Raw genomic sequence first — 27,548 nt, 5'->3', positions numbered from 1 at the left:
ATAAAAAATTTAAGGTCTCGACCGGTGACATCGAATCAATTGAATGTCAAATGTGTTTATTTCTACTACTACTTACTAAGGGCATTGCTCCATTAAAATTATAATTCAACTCCATGTAAATCCCTTGCTGTTCCACACTATATTCCCTTCTGTGTGCGTAGCGCGTATATAACATACTTCAATAATTTAAATCATTATAATAATGATAACAAGAGATACTCAATTCAGTAACAAAACCTTGTTTTTTATTGCACCACATATATTTATGGATTTTTACATCTGCAGCATCCTTATTAAAATAATTAATTCGTTTATTAAATACAAATGCAATTATTTACACTAATTGAGTAAGTACATTGAGATTATTTAATTATATAATGCATTGTTATCGTTATCTGAAATGATAAGACAATCAATTATATTCATTCGAACTCATTTGACCTCCCTGAAATTAGTTCAAATGCTTTATTAATTGTTATTGTCTTGGAAGATAAAATGTCTTAAGTAATTTTCCACGTACTAAGTTTCACTTGTGATATTTTTGTATCTAACATCTGAGACTATTATCTTAAGGTGGTCAAACCCTTCCACGGTCGTTAGAATTGTTATATACAGGGTTATTGGTAATTCGACGTATTCCCGTTAGAAGGTAATAGGGGTTATTATTTGCGATAATTGTAATCCCCATATGCATAATGCAAAGTAAATACAAAACCCTATATATAAAACATTAGTTTTATATGTCTATCCAATAGTTTATATTGGATAGACATATAAAAAACCACCGCCAAACAGGAAATACTTATAGAGTAGTGATCCAGAGTAACTACAGGTACAATGGACATAACATCTTAGTTCTCATTGTTGGTGGCGCATTGGCTGTCTAAGGAACGGTTATTATTTCTTAGAGCGCCAATGTCAGTAAGCAGTGGTGTCCACTTACCCTCAAGTGGCCCACAGGCCCGATCGCCTACATATATTTAAAAAAAAATTGGTTATTTGAAATTTGATTTGTGTTGAGCTGTTCGGTTCTCTCTTTGCATAAAGATTTGTAATGGGCTAGTTAGTAACCAGTCTTCTTTTAATTCTAAAAAAATCTTTGTAGATGCTGACATAAATTAAAAAATATATATATTTGAAGAACGTCCTTTATTTCTAAGGATAATACTATATAAATAATAATATTGTTTACTATATTGCATTTGTTTTTATTCCAGAGATATCCTGCGATGATGTCAAGCCTGAGGCGAATAAGCGAAATTTTTGTATATAGATTTTTTAAATTGTGTAAACAAATGTACCACGTGACATATAAAGGTCGCATTATTAGTTGTTAATCTAAATAAAGATTTATTTCTATATATTTTACTTCTTATTTTGTTTTGTGACCGAGCTATTTGCTGGTAATGTAAAAGGTCGTAAGTACAAGTTATATGATACTTAAAAAGAGAACATAAAACTTATTATTTTTCTATGTTTCGTTAGTATAAAATTCGTATTACTATTTATACCAAATGATACTTTTAAAGCCTAATGAAGTAATAATATGACGAAAAATTTAATTACACAAGTTTTTGCAGTTGCTATTTTAATTTTTACATACGACCTTTTGACACTAGCGTATAAAGTTTAATTTGTTAATTCCAGAGATGTATCAAGGGTTGTTTGTGAAAACGTAATACGCTAAATATAAATATTATTAAGGAAATGAAAAGTCATGCAACAGAAACACAATAAATCTGACAACCGATTGCTTTATCTGATTTCATAAGACTGTCATTCGAAAACTGTAAGAATCTTAAAACAAAATTGGTCAAGAGACTAAATTGTAACAAACAAACGAAGAAAAAGAAACGCATTACCCTCCTGAAAATCGTAGTCGGTAAAGTAAAAAAAAATCTCCAATAAATATATATCATTTTTTCATGATATCATTATTATTTCCACAAACAACGAATAGATTGGATTAATGGAATTGTATAATGTGAATATCTTTGTCTAATTATATAGTTAAATAAAACGAAAGCATCATATGTAAATAAATATGTAATATATAAATTTAGCCATGAATTCGGGTGACTTTGGTAAATTTAACATTCTTGTCTTGTGATGTGTAGAATAGTAGAAGTAATCGTTACCTTATTGATTATGTACGATAGACTACAGATTGTAATTAAAAAAAAAACTTCTAAAGTTAACAAAAAATGTCATAGAGAACGCATTCCCGTGTAGTCTATTAAACAATGTTATTAAGGTCTTTGTCTTATGAATTAAAAAAAAAAGAGATGAAATTATTAATAATTTTAAATAATAACAATAGCTAAGCGTATATAATAGTATTAATGACATCATATGTTAGATGTGTATATTTCTCATTGTTTTTAAGGAATTATAAATCTGATTAAATTGTACAATTGATAATAAGTTAAATATATTTTATTTAATAATAACATGCTTTATAACATGTAATATTATTGTGTATTACGATGTAATGTCCATTTTTTTTTTTGGCGAAAGGTTACTGTTTTGCAATGCGTTAAATAAATGTAGTATTTCTGTATTTCACTATACGTATAATATGAAAACATATAGTTATAACAGTTATATTGTGCCAGCGAGATATATAATGAATGGTATAAAAATCAATGGTTTGAGTATTAAACAAACAAGAGATGTCAAACGCGTGAAATCAAGCAGTCTGTCATTTTTAGACAGAAGCTTATACATACGTACATTACAAAATAACGTCACTACTAAAGCAATATTTATTCACGTCGTTGTGAACGCACACATTAAAAACGCAATCTCAGCTCTATCTACGCACACACATGAAATACCACAGATATACTGTATTCATACGCTATCATATCGTCTGATGTTACCAAGATGTTAAGTATCCTTCTGTGTTCGATTACTAATCAGATTGTTATAAGGATTATAGAGGTCACGAACCCCGAGGCGATGTAATTACTAATTAAATAATAATAATAATAATAAACTTGAATAAAAATAAACAGAGAAACATAAAACGAAAGAATGTTCATTTGATGTTGGTAGTGTTGGAGTTACTGAAAGTTATGAAATATCCATACTATTAATAATGACTATTAAAGAACTTGGTTTTCATCTTGAATCCTGTAATACCGTCTCAAGTTGGTTTAATACTCCAAGAAATCAAAAAACAAAACACGATGTAACATGACTATAAAATAAAATGTTTACGATTTTTTTAAATAAAAAAATATGAAATCTTAACAACTCAAATAGAAAGTCAAATGTATGATGACTTTTGACTTTCTGACAATCAAAGACAGTTGTCATCAAAGTACGAAATAAATTCGACATATTTGTGAGATCGGTTAGTGAATAAGTTTAAGGTACCATTGCTCAATAATAAAAGGATTTTGTTCACAGTTTTACTTCGTTACTTTTAAATTTTAAAATACGTTTTGCAAGATAAATATTTCAAATGTATTTAAGTAAATGAATTTTGCTCTTAAAAATACAATCTGTACAAAGTTTTAGCATTTAATGCTGGATTTAGATTAATATGCCGAACGTGAAAGGCGATACTTTGAAACATCGTTGTCTAAACTCAAGAAGTGCCCCTCTCAAAACAGTGTCACATAAAATAGGTCTGCATAACATATGTCCGTACGTACGCATATTACTTAAGAACCTAAAAACTATGACCACGCGACACAAAGCGCATGAATAACTTGACCTCCAAAAACAAAATTGCTATATTTCGCCACGGATCAGATTACACTGGTGACCGAATTGGCGTTTGGGCACATTTTGAGTTTATATGTCGATCCATTAAAATAATTGTATGTACTATGGAAGTAGACAATATTTGTATAAGTAATCTCTTAAAATGAATTGATCGAGATAAAACTATTAATAATTCAAAAAATTCGAACATTTTAAAATCCGCTAATATATCACAAAATGTGGATGTAATTACTATATTATAAATAAAACATTATATAACATAAAATATACATAGGTTTATTTCAACATGTAGAAAAATAAATAAACGAATACATTACCTAAAACGATTGATAGAATACATATTGTATATTAAACTTTTGTTTAATTTAATTTATTTCGTATTAGCAGTGTGTATAGAATTTTTGTTATTTAAAAGATAAATTTTATACGAGGCGTTTCTAACTCTATTGTTTTGCTCAAAGGTAATGCAATTTCTTTTGAAAACGTTGAATAAATTAATGGAGGACTATACCGTGGTTTCATTTAATGAAATTATTCCTTATCTATATTTAATTATTCTTCTGTACGTATTTATGTCACTGAACTCCTAAACGGCTCGACCGATTTTGATGATTGTTTTGGATATGTTTCGAGTAGGTTGTTATTATTAGTCATGGTAGGTGGCACGGCGATCGAATTACAGTGAAATTTCTTTATAACAAAAAATATTTATTGTACCCGTATATAGTCGGGGCATTTTTTTCTTTTATACTCAAGTATTAGGAGCCCTTTGATTATGGATCATATGGAACATAATTATGAATCTTATGAATCCACCGAATCGCAATGGAGTGATGTCGCCTTCTTAAGAATTGAAAACGCCTGTGGTAATTTGACGAGCTGTGACTATGTTTTTTATATTAAATTAAAGTTATAAAAAATATAGAATAAAGTATTTATATAAATAGAATACTAAAAATAGTGGCTGCACGGTAAACCACTTACTGTATATACTATTCAAGCAAATGATGATAAACTAACGATTACGTTTTGGTAAAGACCTAATATTATTAATTTTTTTTTCCTTAGTTAAGGTATAAGTAAGTACAAAATATTACTATAGTTATAGATATAAATATTATATTAGTTTTAATACAATCATAAACCTATATCTTGTATCCTTCCTAGATTTCTCTGAACTATTATAAACCTGCATACTATATATGTATATACCAATATACTTTAGTAGTTTCTACCATAAAGGAAGGACCACAATAGATAATCTCACCGCTCAAGTGCAAAACAGCTCAGATAACAGTGTATAAAATTTAACGTCCCACGCAATCCTTGGGCGTCCGCTTACCGTCGAAATTACTGGAATTACAGGTATTATGGCGGAATTTCAGAGTGTACAAGTGCGGATATCCGACCGGCGGGTGTAGTCAGATACGAATCCGCAAAGAAACAACGACAAATAGTCCCGCTTACACAGTCTGTTAATAAAATCGGTTGATTAAAAGCAAGAAACATTCACTTGAATTTATGAATTCTTGAATAATTTTAAAATTATATGACGTGTACTCGTATTTATTACATAAATAAATAGTTTTCCAAATGCAGCTTATATTAAAATGATATAAAAATAACTAAACAGATTATAATCGAAATTACACGATTAAAATTTCACCTAGTCATCTGCGGCTTTTTTTTTGACGTCTTCATTGTCGTGTCTTACTGTGATCTTAATCAAATTATGGATCTGATCCGTACGGCACTCACTGCAAGCTGAAGCCGCCTTTAAACAATATCGATCGAAATACCAATTTCATGAATAAAATAATAAAAAATATAAATAAATTATGCCGTCTAACTCACTTTCAGTTAGTATTTACGTACAATTCAAAATCACAAAAACACTTTGAATTTAAGATCATTGGAGCAAAAACGTTGTAAAGTCTTTCATTCTGTCTATAAACAAACTTTATACAAAGAGACGATGTCACTAAACTTCGGATTTTGCGCCTGTCTTCATACTTCAAGCAAACTTTTGCATTGTTGACAAGATCAAAGCAAAAATTATATTATACAATTTTTAGAGTATTATTTACATTGTAACTTTTTGTCACAATATAAATGTAATTTATATATTTATTTTGTACTCGCGTGAACGAGATATCTCATCGAAAAACACTGCAACGTTGGTATTTATTTTAAAACACAAGTCCAAACACCGATTTCCATAATTCTAACTCTAAGTAAGTATGACAAATTACGAACCATAACCTCTATCATTAAAACATTAACATAAGTAAATATTAAGTTTCATATTTCTAACATCAGAAATGAGAAATTTCCATGCAAACTTTCACTCCCATTGAATGACCAAGCAGAGAGGACGCGTAGTGCTCACCTAAGTTCCTTAAGGAATTGATGTTTCCATGTGCAAAATTTCATCCTGCTAGAACCTCCGATTTAGACTGCGCGTTGTATGCCAATCAGTCATTTTATAATTTTATTGAGTAGATATTTTGTTTAGCGATACTTGTTTTCTATTTCTTACATTATGCAAGAACAAAAAATGCATTCAACATTTTAAAATATGATTAATTTTATCTCACCGCTTTAGCAAAAACACTTAGAAGACTGACGCAACGTCTCCTCAAACACATCAAGTGTGACATGGTATTAATTTTATTTAACTATTGATAACGTTTCATAATTAAATGCTATTTCAAATATTTAAAATGGAAAATATATGCAATGTCTCTTCTCAATAGATATAATTTTCAAAGTCATTCCAACTACCGATCGATAATCACGCACAAAATGAACTCACACGAAGAAGAACCATTAAAAGCAGTCAAAGAGAAAACCAAAAGAAAAACTATAAAAGAGAAAATAGCGTATATAAAGGAAAATATAACGTTGGAACCAGTTTTAATAAGTTATGTTGTACCCGGAGTATTGGCCAGGCTAGCTACCCAAAATTTGAACCTTGATAAAGCCTGCCGTGTCAATTTGAAATATGGAGAAGCCGTTTGTAACGCTCTCATAGCTAAAGAAGGCACAAGGTACCAAAAAGAAGAATTAATTGTTCAGGAATTAATCGCTTCTATGGAAGCATGGAAAAACATAATTCTAACAGCAATACCAAGTCTGTTGATTTTATTCATAGGAGCGTGGAGTGATAGAACTGGTAATAGAAAGATATGTATTATATTGCCCATTGTCGGAGATCTGTTGATGTGCTTGAGTAATATACTTAACGCATACTATTTTTATGAGTTACCAGTTCAGATAACAATGTTTTTTGAGGCCTTCTTCCCAGCAATTACCGGTGGATGGATTACAACTTACATGGGTGCTTTTAGTTACATTAGTGAAATATCTAGCGAAGAAACGAGAACGTTTAGGGTGGGTATTGCAAATCTTTGCTTAACCGCAGGAGGACCTATTGGAACTGCTCTGAGTGGAATATTGTTAAAGCATATTGGTTATTATGGTGTATTCTCTATAAGTTCATTATTGTTCTGCTTTAGTATATGCCATGGGTATTTTTGTATAAAAGATCCCGTAAGACCGAAATCGGAGAAAAAGGACGTAAGTCGCTCTTTGTTTTATTATAAAACCTTAAATGTTTTGTCGTAAAGTACAGAAAAATTATTTGTTATACAGTAAAAAAGAAAGTATTATTTTAGGAAAATACTGGTATAATTGCATCTATGAAATCATTTTTTAATATCAAGCATGTCAAAAATACGTTAGATGTGGCGTTTAAAAAAGGACCTAACAACCGTAGAATAAAATCAATTTTGGTTTTGACCTCTATTGCCTTTATTTATGGACCAGCCTATGGTATGTATTTCACTATTCATACTGAATATGTATATATTAATTTCAATAAAACCTATCAATGTTGAATATTTAAAATTGGACGATAATAACTTAATCAATTGAAAAATTTAAATACCTTTACGCACAAACATTTCATTATTCGTATTCAATGAACAAATAAAAGTAATTCTTATTTCATTTAATTGATAAATTTAAAAAATGCACTGATCTAGAACCTACCTTATACCTAAAACGTATAAAAAAAGACTGAATTTCTGAAACATGTAATATTAAAAAACAAAAAACGGTAATTTAACGCGATCCACTTTTAGTCAAAAATGAAATCAATTAGAGGTAAAAAAATACGTATGAAAAAAAAAAAACACTTGAAAAATATCTGCAGCCCGTTATTTTTCTTTCAAATGTATGATAAATATAAATGATATTAAAGCATTTTTTCAGGTGAGTTCACCGTGCGGTATCTCTTTACTCGCTACCGTTTTAACTGGGATGCGCTCAAATACAGCTTTTATAATACATTCTACATTTGTATACACTCTCTCGGTGAGTGCAATTTTATTTAAACTTATTTCAATTGCAGTGTTTTCATATACATGTTGAAATTTCTTTAAGCAATATTTTAAGTATATTAATACCTTTTATATAAATCGTTCATACAAAGAAGGTCTGAAGACTTAGTTAATGATGAAAATTATAGTCAGCTTTAGGATGCAATCAGATTTATTTCATTCGATGACAAGATACAAGATACAAAATATATACATAGCCTAACACAGTTTAGTATCGTGTTCATTGATTAATGCACGATTCTTATATAACTATCATAAAGAGCCGTTATATTTATTTCAATGCTTTTTAAGTTACATACATTTATTTCACTTCGAAGCATTTTGTCAAATTAAAATTTTGCATCATGGACAATTTTACTTCTATTCGGAAATTTAAAGAAATTGATTCTTGAAAGTAAACTGGAGATATTTTTAAATCATCGACAAATCAATTTCAATATAGAGCTAAGAACTTCATTTGTTTAATCTAAGATTTTTACAAACCCTGACCGTGAATGTCGTATTGATTGATTAGGAGTTACTGTGATATGGTTTGAAACAAAGTATCCGTAGTTTCGTACTAGTCTCGACGGTTGTATTTTATCAAGTAATTTCCGAAAACTTATACTTCAAAAGAACTCAGAACTCCGTGTTCTGTATAACCTGAGCCTTAAAGTAATTCCTAATAAACAATTTCAGGTGCTTTAATCTCTATAAGTGTATTTAGTCGTAAATGGAAATGGGACGACTCAACGCTTGGTCTTATATCGAATGTCAGCAAAATTATCGGTGCACTAGCTACTGGATTAGCGAGAAATTCCTTAGAGATGTATCTAGGTAAGTTTGTACGATTAAATACGACTGAGAAACATCAAACAGACAAAGATCCATTTAAGTTAAAGTTATTAACAAAAGCAATAAAGATATAGAAATAATTATAAAGTCAAGTATACTTACAATATGATATGATGCATATATTATACAAGTTAGGGGAAATACACACGCATACACACTCACTTTAATCACACTCAAATAAACATCATGAATTTTACTTCCGTCTATTTTATAAGTATAATATGTATAGTTTACTCTTTAGATCGTATATATGTTTACATAGTCTGTGTATGAAACATTTGATTGACTTTAAATTACTCAATTAACAAAGGATACAAAATTAGAATTCAACTTTAGATAAGGCCTTTTGCATTTTCAGTTTATTAGTTAGTTTTTGACTAGGGTCTGAGAGGTTCTAAGAATCCATCGTATTATGAGAGTGATGGTATATAAAGTGCATCTATGTACACCCACACTTGTGCACTAATATGTCCAGTGTATTTGGCTAGATCTAAATCGATCATGACAACATTATTATCTTTTATAAGGTTATATTCTTAATCGGCTATGGGCGAGTCCTACTCGCGTGTATATTTTTTTTTTGTCTCGAAAACTTTTGTGTCTGTATCATTTTTCGAGTATCTGTTTTCTATGTACAGAATTAATTTACAGTTTTATATTAACATATAGCCTTGTATCCTATGTTACACAGCAGAGTAACATCGTAGTATTTTTTATAGAAAAATAAATGTTAATTGTGGTCCTAAATTATGAATATCATAATCAAGAAATTCACGTCTATAATTGAAATTTGTTTTGAGAATGGATGTGGACGGATATAGAGGTAGGGGACGGCCAAATAAACGATGGATGGATTGTGTGAAAGACGATATGGTTAGATAGAATGTTACTTGTGAGATGACGTCCGACAGAGAAGTATGGAAGAAGAGGACATGCGCCGACCCCAAGTAAAATGGGGATAAGGGCAGGAGGATTTTTTTTTAAATTGAAATTTCGTTTATTTAAACTATACTTACTTGATCGATCCACCAGTTTTCAACGGTTTTTATCAAGTAGATTCTGGGAAAAAAAAAAGCATTTTTGACAGGTAGACGCGACAGTGATTCTATAAATATAAGGTTTCAAGTATTATATATTATAGTATTATGTATTATATATATATAACACTAAAAACATTTTATATTAATTAATTTATCATCTTTAAAATAATTTTCATTTCTGTTTCAGCCGTCGCCATTGAAATGTTTAACGCGACTTCATTCACTGCACTAAGATCGATTTCTTCAAAACTGGCCACAAATGACGAATTAGGTAAAAATATGACGTCACCATCAAACGAAATCTATAAAGTAAGAGTGTCACTTCTTTGTTGCTACAAATTTATTAGATGCTTTTCAAAGTGAATAATCGATAACAGATATAAATAACCATTCCATAGAACAAAATGGTTATGTAAATAATTTAACTTGATAACAACGTTGTAAAATAGCTTGTATTTATTTATAAATCACGAACGTTGCATATACAAAAAAGCTAACTATTTCAGAGAAAACTCATCACGATCAAAAGTACATTAATAAAAACTATAGTAAATATTGAGAGCCGAGATGGCCCAGTGGTTATAACGGGTGCATCTTAACCGATGATTTCGGGTTCAAACCCAGGCAAGCACCACTGAATTGTCATGTGCTTAATTTGTGTTTGTTCCAACAATGTTCCACCAACCCGCATTAGAGCAGCGTGGTGGAATATGCTCCAAACCTTCTCCTCAAAGGGAGAGGAGGCCTTAGCCCAGCAGTGAGAAATTTACAGGCTGTTAATGTTATAGAAAATATTTAGAATATCAACTAAAATATTAATAAATATGTTATGTTATGTTTATATATTGGTTAAACGACAGAGTTGATACTAGTTATCAGCAGGTGCCTAAGAAAACGGTTTCTAAGAAAATAACATTACCGTTCAGTCACAAAAAAATGAGTCTTTGTATCGCTGCCGTCTGGGTAGGTACCATCCACTCATCATATATTCTACCGCAATGATCAGTATTGTTGTGTTTCCGGTATGGGCATCGGTGACCACCTAACATCAGGTTGCCTATTCGCCAGTCCAACTACCTAAATGATGTTATGAAAAGCTAGAAGAAAAATATTATGGAAATAATATTTGACCGATTTGATTTAAAAGACCTCACTGCCTCTCGTACATGGTCGGATATGTATATGTATCTACTTAATTCTTTGCAAAATCCATTCTATGCTTTCCAAGTTTAGTCTGAACATTAACACGCGCTTGGGGCACTTTGAACTGGGAGTTCTACGATAAGTTAGATGCTAAGGTTGTTCCATCTAATGCCCATACTGTGACTGAAATTCCATTGAACTAAATTTGCATTCATCCGTTCACTTTTGAACTGAGAAAAATTTCTAATATATACACCGAAAAGTTATGAAATGAATTTTATCTCAGGATACGATAAAATGAGAGTAAAATATTTTAAGACATTTTTAAAGAGAGTCAAGGCAGGTCATAGCACAGGCATCGTACGGATGCAATTTATTTTAAAGAAAATGAATATAATGTATTATCTATATTATAACATCACTCAGGAAAAATGTAGCTTTCTAACAGTGTATACATTTTTAGAACTGGATCATTATTTTCGAAGATCACTGTCAAACAAAGTTTAGCCCTTTACATTGCTAGTATAGACGGTCACACTTTTAATACATATCACTGAACTAAACAACAAAATCTAGATACGACTGTAACTTCTACTTATCAACCATGAAAATTTTATTTCAATCACGTCACTCTTTGTGTTTCTTCAGGGCAGATCACATCGGTGTTCAACTTAACGGAGGTATTAACGTCTATGGTCTTTGGACCAATTTATTCTTGGATATATATGATGACCTTGAAAATAGACGCTGGAATAATTTATTACTGCAGTACCGTACTCACAATACCACCGATACTTATTTTTATGTAAGTTGAAAAAAATACTTAATGATATTTGCTGGTAACCGATGTTGTTTACTTGATGGTAGGGCTTTGTGCAAACTCTAACACTCAGGCACAAGGGAAATAACATCTTAGTTCCCAAGGTTAGTAGCGCATTGACGATGTAAGGAATGGTTATTATTTCTTACAGCGCCATTGTCTATATGTGGTGGTGACCACTTACAAGGTAGCCAATAATCATTTGTTCGTCCGCCAACCAAACATTATATAAAAAAAAATCTATGTAAATATCACGAAGTTGTTCTTGATACTTTACTAAAAATAACATCTATGAGTTACATTGTTTCATAAAAAACTAAAACTGTAATGACGCTGGCGAGATATCCTTTACCCCCCAAGATATAATTATGTGTGACAAAAAATTTAACTAAAGTTACATTCGATTTTATTTACGTTCCTTAAATTTTAAACATTTCAAGGTCATTTTTTAATATAACAATAAAAATTGCTCTTTTGCATTTAATTCCTACACACACAACTACAACCAATACACGAGCCAACTTAAAAAATATATTGGTTGTGGCAGTGTACGTGTACTTAATGAACAACTGTTTCCTAATATTTTTTTCGACGCAATGACAGTCTATCTAGACAAGCAAATAGTCAAAAATCATATCATTAAAATAAAATCGAATTATTATTTTAGTTGGTTTCACGTTGAAAATAAGAAAAATTCTAAGGAAAAAAATAAAGAATCGGTCGGTGAGAAAGAAACAAAGGAACAAGACGGCGATCATAAGCAAGAAAATTTGGTTCACAGCATCGATTTAAACGAAGGCTTGTATTTTATCGAATAAAGTGAATTTATAACACATCCATATTTTTTTATTTGTTTTTAGTTGCGTCATCAGGGCACAGGATATTTCGTCAAAATCCCAAGAGATAAATGTTCGTATGTAAATGTAATACAATTTTCGTTTCTTGATAAAAATAAAACTGTCTCATTTTCCGGTTCGTTCGATATAATTAAAATATATGATATGATTATTTTTTTTAGCAGATTGTTATAACGTATCGTGTGTCGTATCATATATCATGTTATATGTTTTAGTCAAAGTACAAAAGTATACTAATTATTTTTTTTAAACGAACGAAACGTTTACAATTGAATTATATGCAATTCTTATGCAATTGCATAATATTAAATCGATTTCATTGACAGTATAACGTAATTCGCACTACAGTACAAATGTGTAAACTGTACTGTTTTGGGAGTATATTAAAAGTTTAAAAAATCAAAAACCAATAAAAGTCATATTATATCAAATAATGCAACACATATAACATATGACAACCAGTAACTTTTATACATTATGAAAAAGCCATAAATAGGACAATCACAACTTAGAACACACAAATTAATTCATCGTATAAACTAAATTAAACACCAGCTAGTACAGAACGATAAACATTTAAAGCGAATTCAATTTAAAATTCTATTTTAACTTGAAACAGAACCGCGAACTCATTTAAAACAAAAGAAAACCTAATATCCTTTCTCCATACAAATACCATTGATTGAAAACGCTTCGTGTCTTCGAATTTATTATTTACATCTATCACGTTTTCGTTTGTAGCGTTTTTCACACGACTGCCCAAAAAATAAGCGCAATATTTTCAGGGGTTTATGTGTGTATTCATTCTAACTTAACATTGAATATATACCTGGATATTTGGATGTATGGGGTATCGTTTGAATCCTTACATCATCCCAAGTGACAATTGCTATAAGTTTTATTACTTGTATGTTCATTTACGGCTGTTCTGTATCTGTAAATACTTGAAATGAACATTAACAGAGCCTAAGTAAATACTACATACAAAGAAGAAACAATTATTCAATAAAATCGAATTTAAATTGTATATAAAATACGCCCCGCGATTCATGTTTTTTGTTTTATTTACTTTGATTCGCGTGGACAAGGTGATCAGTTGTCAATCATATGCTCAACTGAAGTCGAGAACAGTTGATTTGTTCACGTGGTCGCTGTTACGTGATCCAAGTCAGTTGGTAAATTGAATGATATTATTTTGTTGTTTTATTCGAAGTTTTTACAATAAACGAAGATTTAATTCGTTGTTATTTTAACACCATCACGAAGGTCATGAAAGACCTAACATTATTCGTCATTAAAAAGTAACTTAAAAGTGAGTTAAAATTATTCTATTTTAGAATATTATTACATAAAATTTAAATAATAATAATAAATTTATTTCATACTGAATCATCATTAAAGTTATTTATGGAATACTACTTTTCTGATGCGGTTTTATTCGAAGGATAAGGGATGGTGAGAAGCTTTATAGCTTTTCACCTTATGGTACCTATGTCGTTTTGTGTTCTGACTACATGTATGCATAAAATATTTATGACGATCGATTTATTAGTTTATGCAAATCAAACAAACAAACTCACTTCCGCATTTATAATATAAGTACGGGAAGCCTTACTGATATCTAACTAACTAATATATATGTAAATATTACCATTAAAATCAGGCAAATATCAATATATCAGTGTCGAAATTTACTTTCAGATTATGATATACTTTTTTAATATATATATTTAATTTTTTTTTCACTTAAGTGACCGACGTTTTAAATTACATTCTCTCATAGACTTTATTATGCCTTCTAGTTGACGTTCGCGGCTTCGCTGAGGTTTTAGAGATCGGTCTACAGAGTAAAGGTATAAAGAAGTAACCTATCCTCCTTGGACTTCAAGCTAGCTTTAACCAATTTCATCAAATTCGTATAATTAGTTCGGCCCTAAAAGAGCAACAGACAGACAGTTTATAGCATTAGTATAGATTAGCATAGACACATTGTAACCCAATAAATATAATTTTTCGAATGTTGTAATTGTAATGACAATATTGTATTTATCTTTATGTATCGGTTTTACTAAAAATTCGATTTTTGAATCGACATTTTCTTAAATTTTATTATCTGTTCATTCTGTGAGATGACAGCACTGTGTAGTCTACATCGTTCGTTCTGTCGTTGTGCAGGCGCCGGTCATTTACTGACACTTGTCATTTATTATGAAAAACCATTTACAATTCGTGAGTATATTCCAGAACATAGGCAACACAAGATACACAGCTTCTCAATATATGAACATACAATAACGCATTCAAAGTGTTATAATTTATAATTACACTTTATCCTTTATCAGCTCTTGTTCGATATAATTATTAGCTTAATGATCAATGTGTAATTAGTTATTACTCGAATGTTAAAGTAATGATAAATTATGTATACAGCGTGTTTAATTTTTAACATACTGAATCGATTTAAAAAAAATTTAATTATGTTATAATTAATTAATGTTATGTATAAAAGTTACATATTTTATCATATATAAATGGAAATAAAAAATATTCTGTCACGGAAATAAGGGTTTATTTTGTGTAATGGTAAACGAGCAAATAGGCCACGTGATGGTAAATGGTCACTACCGCTCATATAAATTGGCGCTGTAAGAAATATTAACTATCCCCTACGTGTTCAATGCGTCCCCTACCCCGGGAAAGTTGTCGCGCCTGGCTTCGTTCTCATTTCAGGAGTTTCATCGTCAGGTGTTAGATATAAAAAGTAGTACTAGTAGCTTTTCTAAGTTAATTTCCCATTCATAATACTAGCATTGACTTATTTATTAGATAAATTTAAAAATTAAAATGGTATCAATGTTACGACAATATTCAATAATAATTAAAATATTACTAAAAATACATAAAATAATAATGACGTAGATTTTAATGAATAAATAATTATCACCATTGTTGATAAACTGAAATTATATTAAAAAAAAAAAAACACCTATTAAAATGTGATCTTATTATTTATAATCTTATTTATTTCAGTAGTAGACATAGTGCCGAGTGTCAATATTGACTCTAGGAAAGATAAATTCAAATGCTATTTAGTTTATCTAAAACATTCAAGCGTTTAACTGTCAAATAATATTATGTCTTCTGACATAAAGAATCCAACTCCAGAAGAAGAGCCATTAGATGAGAAAAAAAATAAAGAAAAAGAAAATTTTGAACAAAAAAGTTTTCTTGAAAAAGTATGGCTCCTAAAATCAAATATCTCCGTCGAACCAATCCTAGCCGGTCTCATCATACCCTCAATGCTGGCTAGGCTTGCTATACAAAATCTCAACTTGGATAAAGCGTGTCGTGTAAAATTAAATTACTCTGATGATATATGTGACTCCTTGATTCAAAGGAAGGAAAATCTCACATTTTATGAAGGCGAAGTACAAAAAGTTATATCATCCATTGAAACATGGAAAAGCTTGGTGCAAACTGCTTTGCCAACATTATTGGTCATATTCATGGGTGCATGGAGTGATAGAACTGGAAATCGAAAATTGTCCATTCTTATGCCGATATGTGGAGAGTTTCTGGTGTGCATCAGCAACATTTTTAGTACGTTCTTCTTCCGAGAAATTTCAATCGAAGTGACCATGTTTTTAGAAGCGTTCTTTCCTGCAATCACTGGAGGTTGGGTGATGGTTTACTTGGGTGTTTTCAGCTATATAAGTGACATTACAGATGAAGAATCTCGGACTTTCCGAGTTGGTCTCGTTAATCTATGCATGACGGCTGGTATTCCGATTGGTACAGCACTTAGCGGAATCTTACTTAACCTTTGGGGTTATTATGGCATATTTTCGTTATCGGGAACGATTTATTTAATTACGCTCACTTATGGATACTTTTATTTGAAAACAAAATCAAAACCTGGAATCGAGGACGCTGAAAAGGTAAATATTAAAACAAAACCATATAATGACGTCATCTCGTCTTTTATATTTCTTTTTTATAATGTTAATTGTTTCCTCGTATTGTATTTTAATTGTACAAAAAGTTGCATAACACGATGTTATTCTAGTATCAATAAAGACTTCTTGTCTGATTTTTATTTTATTTGATTTAGATAAAGTGTTATGAAACAACTATTTACAGTGTAAATAATTTATTTCAATAGGAAACTAAAACATGTCGTAACCAGCTTTTCAATATTTAAACAAGGTTCTGTTAGAGAATTTGTGAATGATATAAGATATAATGCAACCAAATGAAAAAGAATAATTTATAGAATATTTTATTTTGGTATTAGGTAAAATTGAATGCTACCAAATTAGGAAGCTGTCGTTAATAGTTTGACTTGGGAAAATACTATTTGACCTATTATATAGGTATATATTTATTGATGCACTTTCACAAACTTCACTTTTAAAAGGTTTCATTCCAAGTCTCTTAATCTAAAATATGAATGAAGTTTTAGATATACGAAATCTGCAGTGCGATTCTGAAACAGTTCACTTAGTATTACTTGTGAAATGTTGAAAATCGACCAAATGTTGATACGCCATTTTGATATGAGTATCCCGTAATATAATTATTTATTATAGTCATTATCGCATATTACATTCTGACATTATGTGCTCGTGTTATGCGGTGAGTTTCGAGTTACAGAATAGCCAGAAGGAAACATGAAACTACATCGTATTATTTATTAAAAAAAAAAAAAAAAAAACATTTTAAAAATTCGTACTCTTCGTATCATTTCCATTCGTTATGTTCATCTATTTAAAAATAAATACATAATTTTATTCCCGATACATATTTTTATTTCTGGTGAACCAGATATTACTTATAGTTAGTAACGGTTAAACGAGACCTTGATTAAAATGATCGACTGATTAAAGTCTTTAACGGGTGCTTAAGTAATGATGAATAGGCATTTTACAAAACCAACTACTACTAACCAACTACTTAACTATTTTAATTTCAGTAAACACGGATATTAGATTGTTATGTTCTGGTCCGTCATAGTTTTTGAGTTGATTAAATTTCAACTAAAACATCCCGCATATTATTTTTTGTAGTCTTAATTATTATTTAAGTTTATTATTATTTTTTTTTTCAATATATATATATATATATTTTTTAGTTTTTTTTTGTAGTATGTTGTTTATTTGAAATGACTGGTCTTCACAACTTTTTAAAGAAATGCTGTATATAGTACGAAATCTAACGATGAGTTAAGAAGAAAATAGATTGTCCAGTGCTTTACTTGTTATGGGAGACTTGATTCAAGTTATGTACGTTTCCATGTACATTGGTAACATGAGCCGTAATAGCTCAGTGAAACGAATACAGCAAGCGTCAGCTTTCAAGTGCTGAAATTTTATTTTACAATCAATTTTATGCCTACTAGTGAATTAAACCTGTTGAAGAACTCATTTAATAGAATTCATTTTAATACACTTTAATACTTATGTGTAAGCTCTAAATTCTAGCCCTCAAAAAAAACGTACGTCTTAGCCCAAAAGTGCCTTTACGGGCTTTTATATATATGACTTTTATTGTATAAATGCCATTAGCCCTATAATTAAAGATTTATCAACAGAAATATATATATAAAAAAAATAAAAATATAAAACCTTTTTCTACGTTTCAGGCTAAACCAATCACATTTTCTAACTTACTAGCCCTAGTTAAAGAAACTGTAGCGGTTGCTTTTAAAAAACGTGATGGAATCATAAGAACGAAGATTATTCTAACGCTCTCTGTGGTTGCTATTATTTATGGACCAAATCATGGTAAGTGCTAATTTATAATATTATACACACACAAGTATATCACGGACGCACAAATATTGTTGGAAAAATAATTAAAAAAAAACCCATAAACCAATTTTTTAGATAAGTATTACAACTTTAAATTTGTGCCTCATCTTGATCTTATTCACAGGCGTTATTTTGTTAACGCCTTGAGTGAGGCAATTATAGGCACAAGGGATATGACAGATACGATCACGTGGTTTACGTCACTTTTATAGTGTGCGATGGTTTTTGTTTTTCGTATAGGGCCAGCGTTTATGGGCAAAGGTAACAATATAATACATGTTTGCCTTTCTAAAAAAAAAACTAAATACTTTCGAGTTACTTTAAATATCGATATATCGATTGCAAGATAATGTCTGTATGTGTGTACAATCTACGTACAGAATATAATTATGATAACCGTACTTAAACTATGAAAGCATAATAGTTTTTAGTATAATCAGAACTACTTATGATGGTACAAATTTGTTTATGAAAAACTAAACTTTGAAATCTAAGAAATTCTATCTGCACCATAAAGACTTTAAAGTAAATTACAAAATAATACACATCTTTATAAAATGCGATCCGAGCCAGTACGGGCTTTTTATTAAATATGCAGTGTTTACTATAAAACTAAAACCAGTTTATTTTACTTACACTGAATAGTGAAAAACGAACCGTAATACGATTGACGAAGGTATGTTTTTATCCGACAGGTGAGAGGATAATCACATACATGTTCGTGAGATATCGACTTAAATGGGACGCTTTGAAATACAGCATCTACTCCACTTACAGTATTATCACACATTCCTTAGGTAAGTAAATATATACCGCTCAAAACAATGCATGTTCGCGTATAAAATGTAAAAACTCTTTTCATGATTAATTTTAGATTTTGAAATTTAATTTATCATGTTGCTACACTACACTATCAAGTTGCTAACTTTTATTATCTTTATATAAAATATATTCTTCTGTGTGTGTGTCACTGAACTCCCCTTAAATTGCTGGACCGATTTTGATGTATGTTTTTATATTTGGTTGCCTGATTTCTCTGTAAATCATCCACTATCTCATTGTTCTCGTAACCAACTTTTAAGGCTGTAAGCCGAGACCCCACGCACACATTTGTGCATAAAAATATCTCCTGCACATACTTGTGCCCCTATAGCCATACATATATCTGTATATGTGATCTATATATACATATATAAAAGAAATACATACTATAGATACTCCATTCGCGACGTAAAACGATGAACGACAATCACTAAAAAAGTATTTTTGTAAATTTCAACTTTAAGGTTGGATAATGATAGGGGTTAATTTTTTTTAATTTTACCCGTACAAGTCGTATTGGACAGCTAGTATAATTATATTCTGCATATGATAATACGCTAACAATTTTCACCCTAACCATGACTCAAGATATTGAATATAACACAACTACATCTCCAATGTCTATTATAAAATAGGCAGTGCTTATACATGCTTCCCGTTGCAAATTTCAATCTCATTAAACAAATAAAGATATTACAAAACGGTAAATTGTAAATAAATATATATTTGTATCAAATATACAGATAATCTGTATGGTATAAGACCATGACCAATAGGAATTGACTATCGATGGTAGCTATTAATTTTATTGAATTCCGCAATTCTTACCCCTTTTTCGGATTTAAAATTCCTTTAATGATCATCGGGTCGAAGCTGTCGAGTAACAGCTAGTAAGAGACGAGACTAGTACGACCGTAGATCATAATATTTATTGGATAAAATTATAATACATATGTATGCTTATTAGTTAAAAAAATCGTTCCACGAATATTTATCTTTAAAGAATTTATTTCATCTATACCATTCCAATCTTCCTTATGTTTTACAGGAGCGTTATTTTCTATCAGTTTATTCAGCAAACATTGGAAGTTTCATGATTCCATGCTTTGCCTCATCTCTATAACGAGCAAGCTCATTGGTTCCGTGTACATCGCCTTCGTGAAAACCGACTTGGAAATGTTTATGGGTAAATATGGAACCAATATTTGTTATTCATTTTACTGTACGATTATTATCTCATAAATTTATCATATGGAAGTTATGTACGGTTCGATTTAAGAGTATCGGGTTCTGATGGTTGGAACACTTGAAACTTGAACCGTATTGAGTGAGTTCAAACTCGGGCAGGTACCAAAGAATTTTCATGACGTGCTTAATTTGTGTTCATAATTCATGTCTTGCTCGAGGATGACGAAAAACAACATGTAGAATACTGCATATGTCAAGTGAAAATCGCCTACTTGTGTATCCGAACCGAATTGGAGCAGCGTATTGGAATAAGCGCCTAAACCACGCCGCAAAGGTCTTTGCTCAGCAGTACTTTAAATACAGTCTGGAAATTTATTAAATCGTTGACACAAACATTCTGCTTAGTACATATATGACTAATATGTGTCAAATTAAATCCAATTAAAAACAAAATAAAAATGACTCTCAAAATGTCAATCAATAAATAATAATTTTCATAATATAGGTGACACATTTGGTTAAGACGGGCACAGTAGGTACCGCCCGGTCATCATATATTCTACAAGCGAATGTAATGTTGTGTCCCTTTTTGAAAGGTGAGTGACCTAGAATAACCAGAGGTACGATGGCCATAATATCTCAATTTCCAAGATCGATGGCGCATTGGATTAATATAAAATAAACACTTAAAATTCATTACGGCCCCATGTCTTTGGACTATGGTAACTTTCAAATGTACCCGTATTTGCCCGTCCGTCAAGCTATGCGATAAAAAAAGTCGTGTTCGAGCTCAATTGTTTAAAATTATATCTAGATTCAATTTCTTGGCTCATCTTCACCATTGGCTTAATTAGTAAATATTCTCTTCATCATTAGCTTATTCTTATATTATATATTTTGGGTCATTGCAATGTCTTTCTCATGCAATTAAAACTACCATTATATGTGGACTTCGATATTAAATCCTCCCTTTTAAATAAGCGTATAATTCTTTAAATTCATTTAAATTTAAAAACAGAATAAAACCGAGTCTGACGATTCATCAAGTAATACGAGTTTATGAACAAAAAAGTAATGAGCGTTATTTTCTTGTTTGCTGTAATTTTAGATGATTATTCTTGGTTGTATAAATATAACTGAACAAAACCTCAATGAATGAATGATGAATGAGAAATGAACTGAATGAACTAAAGTTCAATGATCAAAATTTTAGAACTTATGTATACGAAAGATGACGGCAATAGAACGTATCGGTTTTCACTACATAATCCATACAAAGAACACTAGTAGAGATAATATTGCAACGATAAATAAGCTCCCCTTGACACTTCAAACAAACAGACATCGATACAGTTGTATGTGACTTTGATAAAAATAGTTCTTATGCAAAGGTTCATGTTACAAAAGGCTTCAGTGTTAAACGCTATTGTTTGTGTGACGTAATTATCTTTGGTGATAGGGCTTCGAAAACAATTGGGTACTGATACAAGTAGCATTTACTTATCAGTTTATTTAACTAAAAAACTCCAGTACTTTTCATTGTTTTGTCAAGGTTTGGAATGTATGTAAGTAATCCAGTGTAGTTAGGTTTAATGCATATAGGTGAAGGTGATCTTTTACAGTCAACCTGGCTTTTAGCTAATAATGACTCACTGCTGGGCAATAGCATCTTCTCATCTTGGGGCTTGGAACTGATTCCACCGCACTGCTTATTGAAACACATGTAGTGGAATTCCATCTGACGCATGAAAGATTCCTGTTGATATTTTTCTTTACTGTCACTGTTCTAACATTCATCAAAATTTATCTCGTGAATTATTTTAACACGTATCAAGCACATGATAATCGACAGTGCTATTTGGGGCTTAATCTCGAAATGTTTGATTAAGATTCACATGAATATCTTAAGGTTTTTTTTTTGGCGCCATGGTCGTGATTCATTGCCATAGAAAAAAAAAAAAAACACAAATAGAAAATTCACCATCTTGTTTTATTTTCAGTGCCGATCGTTGAAATTCTGAACGCGACGACTTTCACGTCCCTCAGGTCGATGGCCTCAAAGTTGGTTCTCTCAGAGGAGATGGGTAAACGCACTTTCATTTTACAAGTTCTATGTTTTATTTTATTTAAATTCCTAAGTACATGAAGTACTTGAGACGAAAGAACAATTTGTTTTTGAAGCTCCTGGATGGATTTTCCAATTATTTTATAGTTTTATGACGCTACATAAAATTGGATAGACGAACATTTATGATATAATCATGTTTTATTTGTATCTTAGAATTGAGCAAATTTTAATGAATTATTATAATTACTAGAATTCGCTAAGAAATTTAATTAACGATGAATAATTAATTTCTAATAATTATATAAGTTAAGACCAATTTACCTGTAATCGTCGTGCTCTTTGAACGAAATTTTAATATTAATACCTACTCCGTAATATATATACTGCTTCGTGACCCAATCGATCTCTACACCAATCCATTCAAACGTGATTAAATTGATCAATCTAATATAAATACATCACATACATTACTCTGATCCCAATGTAAGTAGCTAAAGCACTTGTGTTACGGAAAATCAGAAGTAACGACGGTACCACAAACACCCAGATCCAAGACAACATAGAAAACTAATGAACTTTTCTACATCGACTCGGCCGGGAATCGAACCCGGGACCTCGGAGTGGCATACCCATGAAAACCGGTGTACATTTAAGTAATTTTAAAATTTTCTTTTGGAGGTGAAAACGGACTCCAGGCTCGACTCAAAACGCAAATAAGTCAAGGAATTAAGCACTAAAATAATATATGTCTTTTTTGTCAATAAGCCTCAAAGCTTAAAATTCAAAGTATTCAATTAAATCCTTTTTATCACTATAGTGTTTCGAGTATCAGATAACAGCTTGGTACCAATTAATGTGCTTCAGAATTATCTATTAAAAACTAGTGTTCGCCGTTCGAAAATCGAATCTGACCAATAGTCAATGACCATTTACCATAATTCATTAAAAATATATATAAATTTGCAATTCGAACATCTATTTTTTTATTTATAAAAATAAAGTTCATATCGACAGCTACCAACTTCAAAAAATCATTTGACAAAAAAAAAAGATAAAGGTACTGAACTATTTTGCCTTTGCTTATTTATATATAAACTAATTTGATCATTAATCTAAAAAAAAAAACATCCACGAAAGAAAAATGCATTTATGCTAGCACATCGCGAAACATTATTCGTATAATTAAAAAGAGCATTTCTCATATTTTTAATATGGCCTTATTCTGACGTAGCCGTGATAAATGACCGTTAGTTACATTAAATGAGTTATTCTTTAATTTCCAGGGAAAATGAACTCGCTCTTCAGCCTGGTAGAGACGCTGGCCGCCCTCATGTTCGATCCAACTTATTCAGCGTTATACGCAAGAACTATTCCAGTTTTTACCGGCGCTGTTTTTATTTTTAGTGCCTTCATGACCATTCCCGCAATAGGAACTTTAGTGTAAGTTTATTTACTTCCAGCAGCTCCATTATATTAACGGTGCTCCAAATTTTGACAAATCTTCACCAGTTGTGGTCCGACAGTATTCTGTGAGAGCGCTTGCGAGTGCTTGTACGTGTATGTTGTATGTCTTTACATTTTTTACCACTCAAATCAATTTATTGAAACAATTTTCTATCAATTTATTATTTATATTAGAAAATTCGCACTAAAAGGAATTTACATTGTACATTTTTTTTATAACAATATTTATAAACTAATAAGTTATTATACGTTACTAAAATATTCAAAGATCATGTTTCAATTTATAATAAATTGTTTTTGTTGTAAACAAAAGCAATAATAAAACACTTAATTATACAAAACAACAATAACAAATGTATAATAATACAAATTATATTTCCCATTATAAAATTACAGTAACTTTTTTGTATCCATATTTTTTCTTTTCGATAACAGTTGTGAAAAATAAGTGAAAAGAATTTTAAATTTATTTTATAAAGAAACGTCCACAAAGAACTCTATAACCACATTTCTCAATAAAACACCAACTGTGTTATGAAACGTCGGAGTTACGATAATATTTTTTACTCCATTGTCCCAAGGTTTATAAATACAGTTAAAACTTCCTGTTCCCAGGTGGCTCTTTACACAGCACCGTCGCGAAACAAAACTTAGGAAACAAGAAGCGATGGAGAAACAAATAGTTGTGCACTACGAAACAGCGGAAAATACAAAATGATGTGTTATTTCAATAAAGCTATGTTATAAAACACAACAATAGCATTGTTAACTACATCCAAACTAAATTTGAAATCAGAACTACGCAAAGAGATTAACTAGAGACTGTTTTAATTAATTATATCATTATATTAGATATATATATTATAGCTGGTATTACTACACACTGCAGATCATACGATATTGGGTTCGAATACCGATTATAGATTTTTTTTGGCGACTGCCTTTTGCAGCGAGACGGGCTTGCACAACATTTAATCTGTGTGTTGTTTGATAACACCTAAATTCTCAAGGTTTGTTGCGAATTGGAATTAAGGAATGGTTAAAATTTCTTACAGTGTCATTGTCTATGACCACTTACCATCAGGTGGCCCATTTGCCCCACCCAACTACGTATATCATTTAGTATTACACTACCGCACCCTCTGATATGAGGATATATAATACTAGAGAATGAGTGAGAGAATAGAAAGGGCGTCTGTATTTACATTTCATCATCATTTATGGCCTATCCTATGTAGCCTATATATAGGGTTGAACTATTGCGCAAATTGCGTAACGAAAAGATTTTATGACTTTTCAGCAGACCACCAGACGCCAACACTTATTGAAAATACTTTTGCGAGTAGATTTAAACCCACACTAAAAATATCACCTGCTCTCAGCAAAAATCGTACAGGAATACATCATTTATATATATTAGATCGTATATTCATGTTTATAAATAATAATTAATAAAGTCTTGAAAAAACTACATTAGTATAAATAATCCTTCGTCGAGTTAATTTCTTTGATTTTTCAAATGTGACTGACATTTCTTAAACCAGATGTAGTTTATTTATCTTAATGACAACCTTTAATTAATTATATAAAAATGACCTTGTAATTAGAATTTAAATTAAACAAAACAAATGACAATAAATAAAGGGTATGCACAACAAAAACAAAAACCTGCAAACATCCTCTCAAAGATTAAATATTTGAAGCTCAATAGCAATTTAATTAAATTCACAGTGCTTTGTTGTGACGTCAGTCAACGATCAAATTTCTTAAAATAAATCCTCATCATGATCTGATAGTCATTGGTGAAAAAGGTAAAGGCCTAGGTGAGGTATCTGAGCCTGATCCTGGACAGAAGATTGAGCCTCAGGCAAAACTTTGTCCCAGTGGGCCCTACGCTGTTGCCCAACGCGGGAGGACCGGTACCACCATGCCAGTGCCTATACCGTGATCTGGTACGCTACGTAGCGTTGTACGGTACGCATATATGGATAAGTTCTCACCTCTCATAACGAGATCCTTCTGCCCAAAAGGGTTGTAGAATTGTTGGCGAAACGTGGTTATCATACAGTGTCGTAGATGGCTCGATACTTCTCGCGATCTTTCCGCCCAGTGACCTCCAGGGGGAGGTGCTCGAGAAAGTTTACTAGTTTTGGTGGCCGAGTAAAATTAATAAGTAGAAAAAAAACAGTCACTTTATTTTTTATCGTTACCTTTTATTTTTTATATAATACTAGCAACCCGCCCCGGCCTTGCACGGCCAATACTGATACCAAATATATATATAATAAACAAACCGATATGATCCTGGATTTTAAATCTGTAATATCTTCGAAAATATTCATTTAAATTACATGCACATTGTATTTGAGGTACTTAATCGGATAAGGATTAATGCTGTATTGTTTAAAATCACTTCGTAAATGCCATTATTTGTCGTAAGAAGTAATGGATAAAAATGGTTATTGTGGGTTTTACCTAAGAGATAGAGATATAATATGTCTTTCTCTTTTCTGTAGACGTACTTAAGTTGTATAATACTGTAGTACATTATTTTGATTTATCTCGTAGGGTTCAGCCAGTGTTTGTAATGAAAGCGCAAAAAATATGTTTATTTACGACATCACATTAGAAACCTCTAAAGTCATTAGTATTTCTCTACAATATTATACATATATTATAAATATAAACCTTTCTTTTGAATCTATCCCGCCTGGAAGTCAACAAGTATTAACTCCACGCTTTTTTATCATCTGTATAATCTTGTATTGAATAAAATGATTTCTTTACCAATGTATTTTTCACACATGATTTGATTTTGTGAAACGGCAAAGTTAAAAATGTCTGCTGAATTTTATTATAGAAACGGATACCTTGCCCCAAGGTATCACAATGCTGAATCATATTAACAGTAGATTATTTTAGAATATGTGGTCATTTCAATGGCATTTATGACGTTCATCACTTGGCAACAAAATACATTTAAAAATGAGAATGGCATTTTAAATATAAACTGCCTTAATTATTTCCTTATTTGGAACGTTTTATTAAAGTCGTAAAACTTTTGACAACCCTAATTCTATGTTATGCTTAACGGACTAAAAACTGCCCTTAATTCTGACGTGCATGCGTCTATATTTAGTATAGCCACAAAGGACAAGTCAAACGAAGGAAATTGGTTAAGTAAGTAATTGGACACGAGGATTACCTATAGAAGAAAACATTATATACAGCCGACTTTCGGTCTTATAACTTTACGCGTAAAGATAAAAATTGAACAACAATAGCATTTATGCAACCAGTGTTTCCACTAACACATCGATCTTTAATGTAGTCCTTATTCCATTGTAATAAAGGCTATATTTCT

The 27,548-nt window shown here is 30.9% G+C and overlaps 3 protein-coding genes across 3 annotated transcripts in view; all 3 read left to right on the top strand.

Moving 5' to 3' along the window:
- Nucleotides 1-1,527, top strand: part of LOC113393448 (uncharacterized) — a 299,052-nt gene extending 297,525 nt beyond the window's left edge. Inside the window, exon 10 of the mRNA XM_026630334.2 lies at nt 1,218-1,527. Coding sequence (XP_026486119.1) covers nt 1,218-1,233 — 16 coding nt within the window. The 3' untranslated portion in view covers nt 1,234-1,527. The remainder of the gene's footprint in view (nt 1-1,217) is intronic.
- A 4,953-nt stretch (nt 1,528-6,480) lies between these two features.
- On the top strand, nt 6,481-12,810 carry LOC113393210 (proton-coupled folate transporter-like). Its single transcript, XM_064215235.1, has 7 exons — nt 6,481-7,314; nt 7,413-7,569; nt 8,011-8,112; nt 8,817-8,954; nt 10,200-10,283; nt 11,804-11,960; nt 12,643-12,810. The coding sequence occupies exons 1-7, from the start codon at nt 6,541-6,543 to the stop codon at nt 12,791-12,793; spliced, it is 1,563 nt and encodes a 520-aa protein (XP_064071305.1). The 5' UTR covers nt 6,481-6,540; the 3' UTR covers nt 12,794-12,810.
- A 3,109-nt stretch (nt 12,811-15,919) lies between these two features.
- On the top strand, nt 15,920-24,941 carry LOC113393434 (proton-coupled folate transporter-like). Its single transcript, XM_026630307.2, has 7 exons — nt 15,920-16,770; nt 18,474-18,615; nt 19,338-19,439; nt 20,513-20,650; nt 22,653-22,736; nt 24,004-24,160; nt 24,800-24,941. The coding sequence occupies exons 1-7, from the start codon at nt 15,967-15,969 to the stop codon at nt 24,900-24,902; spliced, it is 1,530 nt and encodes a 509-aa protein (XP_026486092.2). The 5' UTR covers nt 15,920-15,966; the 3' UTR covers nt 24,903-24,941.
- Nucleotides 24,942-27,548: the final 2,607 nt, after the last annotated feature.

This window comes from Vanessa tameamea, chromosome 6, assembly GCF_037043105.1.
Source record: "Vanessa tameamea isolate UH-Manoa-2023 chromosome 6, ilVanTame1 primary haplotype, whole genome shotgun sequence".
Taxonomy (NCBI): domain Eukaryota; kingdom Metazoa; phylum Arthropoda; class Insecta; order Lepidoptera; family Nymphalidae; genus Vanessa; species Vanessa tameamea.
This window is presented reverse-complemented; position numbering and strand designations above follow the sequence as displayed.